The 7,382-nt window shown below is 33.2% G+C and overlaps 1 protein-coding gene across 1 annotated transcript in view; it reads right to left on the bottom strand.

Moving 5' to 3' along the window:
- The window catches only part of LOC105617731, a 22,097-nt gene extending 18,488 nt beyond the window's left edge, over positions 1–3,609 (bottom strand). The window contains exons 1-8 of the mRNA XM_012199284.1: positions 3,483–3,609; positions 3,102–3,368; positions 2,637–2,872; positions 2,401–2,572; positions 2,008–2,307; positions 1,270–1,935; positions 753–1,184; positions 138–151 (exon numbers count right to left, since the gene is read on the bottom strand). Coding sequence (XP_012054674.1) covers positions 138–151; positions 753–1,184; positions 1,270–1,935; positions 2,008–2,307; positions 2,401–2,572; positions 2,637–2,872; positions 3,102–3,368; positions 3,483–3,609 — 2,214 coding nt within the window. The remainder of the gene's footprint in view (positions 1–137; positions 152–752; positions 1,185–1,269; positions 1,936–2,007; positions 2,308–2,400; positions 2,573–2,636; positions 2,873–3,101; positions 3,369–3,482) is intronic.
- Positions 3,610–7,382: the final 3,773 nt, after the last annotated feature.

The following is a 7,382-nucleotide window of genomic DNA, read 5'->3' as shown; positions in this document are numbered from 1 at the left end:
ANNNAGANANGAGAGAGAGAGAGAGGAAGAAGCAGAAAAAAAAGGGAAGGAATGGAAAGAAGAGACTAGAGAGGAAAGAAGAAAAAAAAGACAAAGGGAGGTAGAGGAGAAGAGATGTTTTGAAAATGGATCCATACAAGATGAAAAAATCCTGAAGTAAGGTAAATTTAAATTATAGATGGGGGAACACATTTATCATTATAAAGAGAAAGATACACGCATATATTTTTATCAGTAGAGGATATTTTGAAAATAAAATTTTTATTACTTTAGACAACATAATTTAAAATATATCAGTAGAGGAGAGGATAAAAGGAGCAATATCATAAATTAAATAATACTCTCTAATGAAACAGTATGATGCTAGAGACAGCAATGTAAAATATAAAATTCATATATTACATATACATTATAATCAATAATATAATACGAGTATATTACATGATTTGACAACATAAAGAACAAAATTTTTATTAATAAAATTATAATGATAAACAATATGAGCAAATTAAGGAATTGAACGAAAAAAGTACAAAATATGCAATACACTTATTAACAATAGCATTAGTATTTATAAAAATAAGAGAAAATAGAACAATAATAATATATACAAGAAATTCTCCATTGTAAATATCCAAAATATGAACAGAAATAATAAACAATAGTTTTTAAAAATTATTTGAAAATAAATAACAAATTGATATTGAGAAAACGATATTACAAAATCAATTTAATATAAGGCTTAATTTTACCTGTATCTAACGATGGTTGCAATTCTTCAGTCGAAGGCGTCTTAGTTTCTGATTTTTGTTCATTTTCACTTCCTGGCATATTATTACTGTTACTTCCATCGAGATTCAATTGTGATTCTGGCTGAATAGACTGTTCAGATGTATTAAATATTGTCTTCTTAGAAAGATTAGAAGTATTCTGCACAACATTTGAAGCAGCAGAGATGCCAATATTTAATGAAACGGCTGTGGAAATATAACCAGTTGGCGATTCAGATGTAGATATTGCTGTTGCAAAAGACGTAGGCAGAGTCATAGTTGTTGCAGCATTATCTACAACTTTCCCGTCATTATTTGAACTCACACGTCGAATTATATCTGGTGTTGAGAAAAGTGCGGGACCTAGAGTATCGCCCGGAGCCTTTCGATTATCTCTTTTAAGCTTCTTCGCATCTGTAAAAAATATTTTAGAAATATAATTTAATGTGTAAAACTCATTTTGATTTGTTTTTAAGTAACGAAGTAAAGAAATACTAACTATCTAATGTCTTGATCTCTATAGATTTTGCGGAATTTTCTTCCGCTTTCAAAATTGATTCTATACTGGTGTCAGACTTTCTCTTTTCCCTCTTTATATCACTAGGCTTGATTTTTATCGGCGTGTTGCCGATAGAAAAAATTGTTTTCGATTGTTGCTGTATTAGCGAGCTTTGGTTTGCACTTTGTTGTTGTGTCATAGATTGTTGTGACGCGAGTTGTTGCGTCAATACTGCCTTTACTGGAGAAACCTGCGCATTCGAACTTACCGTTTTAGACGCTATTGGTAGTTGTAGCAATTTCCCATCTTTGGTCGTAAAAAATTTTGCACCTGCTGAGTTTACAAACTTTTCCTTAGAAATCAATAGGGTCTTTTTAAGACCGACATTTTTTAATTCATTCGGTTTCATCGGAACTTGTTTTTGAATAAAAGTAACTTTCTGATTGCTTCTTCCTTGACCAGGTTTGGTCAATATCATATCACCCTTAATCATATTGGTATTAATTAAATTTGCTTTCACTTGATTTGTTGTTTGTAATATTTTCTCATATGCTGGTGGCGATTCTTGAAGCACAGATGAAGACACTTCTGTAAGCTGCAATTCTTCCTTTTTCTTTCCACAGAGTGTCTTGACTTGTCTCTTATTCTTAGTAGGGCTAAATCTCTCTAATAATTGAAAAATAATATTATTTTCTTCGGTTAGAAAATCAAATATTTTCCAATAAACTAATTACGCACCCGATTTGTCGTCTTTTTCAGGCGTTTTCATTGCATTAACAGCAGCAGCCATCTCCATATCCAATCGCCGCACTTGTTCCATATCCAATTGCTTATTTTGACCTCTCCTTCGAGCAGCAGCTGTCATGCTACCACCTCTTGTAGTAAGACCTTTTCGTCCTCCTCGAGCTCTAGCATTACTTCTCTTACGAAGACCAAAATCTGAATCGTTATCATTATCAGATGGTTCTGATTCCGAAGATTCTGTAGACGATTCTGTGATATCATTTTCTTCTTCTTCTTTGTTACTTTTGGTTTGTACTGTAAACATGATTATAGTAATATTTTGCCGTTATTATATTAATATAAAGAAATATAGTTGGTATAGTTAAAAAATAATTATTGAAATGATACATTTAGTTATTCCTTGATGAGCATTCGTTATACTTCTCGACACTGAATGCCCTGACAATTTAGGAGTTCCAATAATGCTTGTATTGGTTCTAGAAGGTCCAGTTGTATTTGACGGTGTAGATACAATCGTTTTACGTATTGATCTATTCATCTGTTTGCTTTGCAACGATATCTATAATGCAGGAATTAAATAATTAGTAACAATATTATTTATTATAAATATATGTAATAATTACATTTATATTCTTAATCCCAACATTGTTCATGTCATTAATGGGCGGTGACATAACAATAGTTCGAGGAGAGGATGATTGATGTATATATTGTATATCATTGGATTCAGATAAATCATCAATAATTGGTAAGGGATCCCTTGGCACAGGATCGTTGGGTGACAATCTGCTTGTGTAACAATGGTCCAACTGTATATTATATCGCATCGTATTTTGTATCTCTTCTATTGATAACATATCTAAAAAGAATTAATACATACAGAAGTTGCATAAATTAACTATAAAATCAGAAATAAAAAATAAGTTGTGTAATATCTCAAGCTTTGTATTGATACTAATAATAAAATTTGCAAAAGTTGATAATGTAGACAAAAATTTTTTCACCATTGCAATTATAATATAAGACTGGAATAAAAAAGGACTTTACGAAAAAAAATTAATACATATATATATAAATATACAAAGTACCAAGCATTGCAGTAACATTTTCTCCAAGTATCTGCTTTGCCTCTTCACTTTGCAGAGCTGTTTCTAATCTTTCCAACTGTTCTGGATCCATCTCCATAAAAGGATCTACTAATCCACCTGGATCGGTACTGACATTTGTGCTTACCGAGCCTGCTGTAGAATGAGCAAATGTCGGTGGATCTACTGTTAAGGTTATATCTCCATTTTCAGTATCTGTATCAGCTTGTCCTAATCGTACCACACTAACATTAGCACTTGATTGATTCACTGAAATGACGATTCAGTTATTATTGCACGTCATGCGATATTATTCATTTACGTCAATCCTTCATAAGACATTATTATATGTTTTACTTTACTAACTTGTTTGCAATTGCTTACTTATCAAATTTTGTAGAGTTGCTTGATCAACAGATATTATCCCATCATCATTGACAACAATGATTAATGTATCATCCTTTTTCTCAGAATTGCTTTCCTGGGGTTCAATGACATATGAACTAGACATTCTGTTTGCCTGAAAAACAAATTTTTTTTGTACATATATATACTTTCATCTTTTCCATAAAGGATTTTAGTAACACAATAAATGCTTCTAGTATTACAATGAATTGACATAACAGCTTAACAAATACATGTTATTCCAGATTTATTATGGACCTACTTCAATCAAAGATACAAATTAGATCGTTTACTCATTGTCGTATCTGAATACATTCATTCATTCAAAAGTTTTACCAAAGTTACAATTAATTAATCTAGCACGATTCATTGAATCATTGACTGATAGGGAAAGAATTTACTAATTTTGATTCACTATTAAAGATGTACTCAATAAAGTTATATATTCCAATGTATTGCGTTGTCCGGAAAGTTCGTGCCACAAAAGATTTAAATTTAATAAATGTATACTAAAATTTAAATCTTCTGCGTTTCAATTTTCCTTCAAAATTGGCACGAACTTTTCTGACAACCCAATATATTAACATGTATTCAGAATTTGTATTTTGCATTTTATAGATTTTCAATATTGGCAGTGCATATCAGTTTTAGATGATTCAATAGGGCTATATTCCAAAATATCCTTTCTGAAGAAAATTTTACTTCAGACTAATACTACAGTATATGTATAGCACATTACAATGAGTAAAATTTTTCTCGAAAGATGAATCTTTTTGGAATCTAATTCTCTTCCTAGGGAATGTAAGGTTACGATTACCTGGACGCGTAATTGTACAAATGTTCCCCAAAAGTTTCACGAAATTGAGCTTGTTGATAGCATCAATAGCATTACAATGTTGTATGCATTTTCGGGCACTGCACAGCCATATCGGTGGAAACACGTTATGCTCCCGCATCAAAATTCACCTGTCCACGGCGTCCATGCCGTAAAAAGTAAAAACCAGTACTAACACTGCAACGATACCGTTCTTCTGTACATAAAAACGAAGCGGAAATGAGGCGGAAATTTGGCGATTGAGTAATATTACGATCGAGTCGAATATCGTTGTATCACTTTACGTTGTTGAGACGCGAAGTAAGTAACGAGTAACGAATAACGAAAGCGGCAGCGAGAAATCGATAAGCGTACTTCGAAGCAATCGTCTTCCTAGCTAGTAAACAACGGTACAATACCGCCAAACGCTATCGAGCGAGCGGCCATTTTGTTTGACCTGCGTTTGATATCGTCGATCGGTGGTAGCCGTAACCGTCCAGTTGCATTGCAGCTTACCCGTTGCACTCCCTCGCTGTCATCAACTCATTCCTCGCGAATGAACCCTCGATATTATTTCCTTATGAGAATACAATTTCCTTATATAAAGCTTTCCGCTCAAAATTCCTCATTCAATGCTTTACCGCATCATCCATCGGATGGGCCGATTACGCAGGTATATACGTATGTACATATGCATGCCATGGCATATATACGTTGTGCGTCGTACACGGTGCATTGCGCAACTAGGGAATCGATTGAAAATGAAGTGAAAAATGAACAAATACACGTAAAATATTTCATTAGTTAACACACAGCTAATTTGATCACTTTTGTAATTTTCACCTTATTTCAAGATGTTTTAAGATACACTATTGATTACAATGATTCAACGTTCAGTTTGATGCTTTCAGCGCTTCAGTTTTACGACGAAAGTCGTAAGCCGTAAGAAATTGGCCAATCACAATTGAATATGAAAAAAATAATTGATTATGATTGGTTAATTTCTTATGACTTAAGACTTCTGCACATTCTGGACAAGGAAATGCTTGCCGTGGCAAAATATAATGCAATAGCAAATAGTCATGTAGCCAATGAACATATTAAAATAAGCCAGCAGGCTTATTCTGTAACTCTTTATAATGCTATTGCGCAGTTCTTTCATCATGGTAAAAAAGCTGCGCAATGGCATTATAATGATAACGAAATTTGCGTTAAGAGTTACAGAATAAATCTGCTGGTATATACAATTTCATGAAGCTTCGCTGGTTAATGGACGCAGCAAGCATCAAGCAGCGAAGCAACAATCAAGGCGATATTTACCTCAATGTAAATATCGTCTTATTGATTGATTGATTGCTGCTCCAGTGTGAATTAGGCATAAAGGTGCATTCACATGCAAGCGTCAGCAATCAATCAACAAGGCAACTTTTACAGTGGCGTAAAAAATATTTTTTTACACCACTGCTCATATCGACTGATTGGTACTGCTTCCACTGCTTGATGCTTGATGCATACGAATGCACCCTCCCCACACTCACCACTCTGCCGTAAACAAGCCAGCGTTCAACGCTCTTCGCTAAAGCACTTTAATGCTTTATGCCTCTGGCACATCAGCGATGTTCGTCGCATGCGACATGCGATATCCAATAAAAGCATCTACTTTTTCTTACGCGAAAACGCAAAATTAAGCTCTTATTTGCCTTGTTTACATGCACTTAAAACACGTACTAATTAATAACTTAATTTCTATTAAATTATTTTAAGCGATGTATTCAAAGAATGTACTAAATTGATACAATATGCATCAAAATAATTAATTAAATACACATATTGTATATATGTTCACATGAATCGCTAAAATTAAGATTATTCAATAGAAAGTTAATACCCGTCAAGTTAATACCCTACTTGTTCCAAAACATTCCTCTTCGAGGAAGATTTTATTCTATATGTTACAGTATACGTTATGTGTACTATATTCAAGTAAAATTTTCTTCAGAGAGGAAGTTTTGGAACGTAGCCTAAATGCACGAAAATTTACCTTTAGGCTGCTGTTTCATGTTGACGCTTGAGAGGCTCCGCATAATAAAAGGAACAGAAAACAGAGAATAAGAATTTTAATCACAACTATGTATTCCACAATACATGATTTCTGATAGGTTGAAATTCTTATTCTCTGTTTCCTATTCCTTTTATTGTGCAGAATCTCTAATTTTCGCTCATTTTCAGTGTCAATACAGATCACGTGATCAAAATTGATGTTTGTTAATTTTGATTACCTGTTTTACCGCTCAAATCGAGTATCGAGTGTAGAGAGTCAGCATCAAATGCAGCTTTAGGCACATGCACGCCACTCTCTTTATATTCACTCTTAAAGGGCTCCGCACTAAAAGGAATAAAGAACGGAAAACAGAGAATAATGCTTGTATTTATAATCAGACTTTGTACAAGGCCTTCCTAAATTTATCTTTAGATGCTCAATAGCCAATGAAATAATTCGTAGGGTCTGAAGAGAAATTTAAGAAAGCCTTAAATATAAGGCCTAACTATGAATACGGACATAAGAATTTCAACCTATCAGAAATCATATATTGTGAAATACACAGTTTTTAATAGGTAGAAATTCTTATTCTCTGTTTTCTGTTCATGTTCCTTTTATTGTGCAGAGTCCTTAAAGCCAGTGGCACACGATGCTTGTTTTTCTGCTGGATTAGAATTTTACCATCGTAAAATTCTAAAATTGGCTGCGATGCTGTAGTACTAGCACTATAGCCGGTGACAAAATTCTAATTCAATTAGTAATCCAGCAGAAAAACAAGTATCGTATGCCACTGGCTTAATTCTCTCTGAATCTTAAGTCTTTCTACGTGCTATAGTCTCTATGATTACTGATTTCTACGCTTGTTAAGCTTGTTTACTAAGAGGAATAAATTGCATCAGGATCTGGACTATTCAGATATAGAAGAAGAAGAAGAAAAGTAAGTATTATATTTAATCCGCGGCTTAAAAAAAATTGTTCATAAAATATATATATGTATATATATATATATATATATATATATATA

The sequence above is a fragment of the Atta cephalotes genome (assembly GCF_000143395.1).
Source record: "Atta cephalotes unplaced genomic scaffold scaffold00013, whole genome shotgun sequence".
NCBI classification, from domain to species: domain Eukaryota; kingdom Metazoa; phylum Arthropoda; class Insecta; order Hymenoptera; family Formicidae; genus Atta; species Atta cephalotes.
The sequence above is the reverse complement of the archived record's forward strand: the minus strand, read 5'-3'. Positions and strand labels throughout refer to the sequence as shown.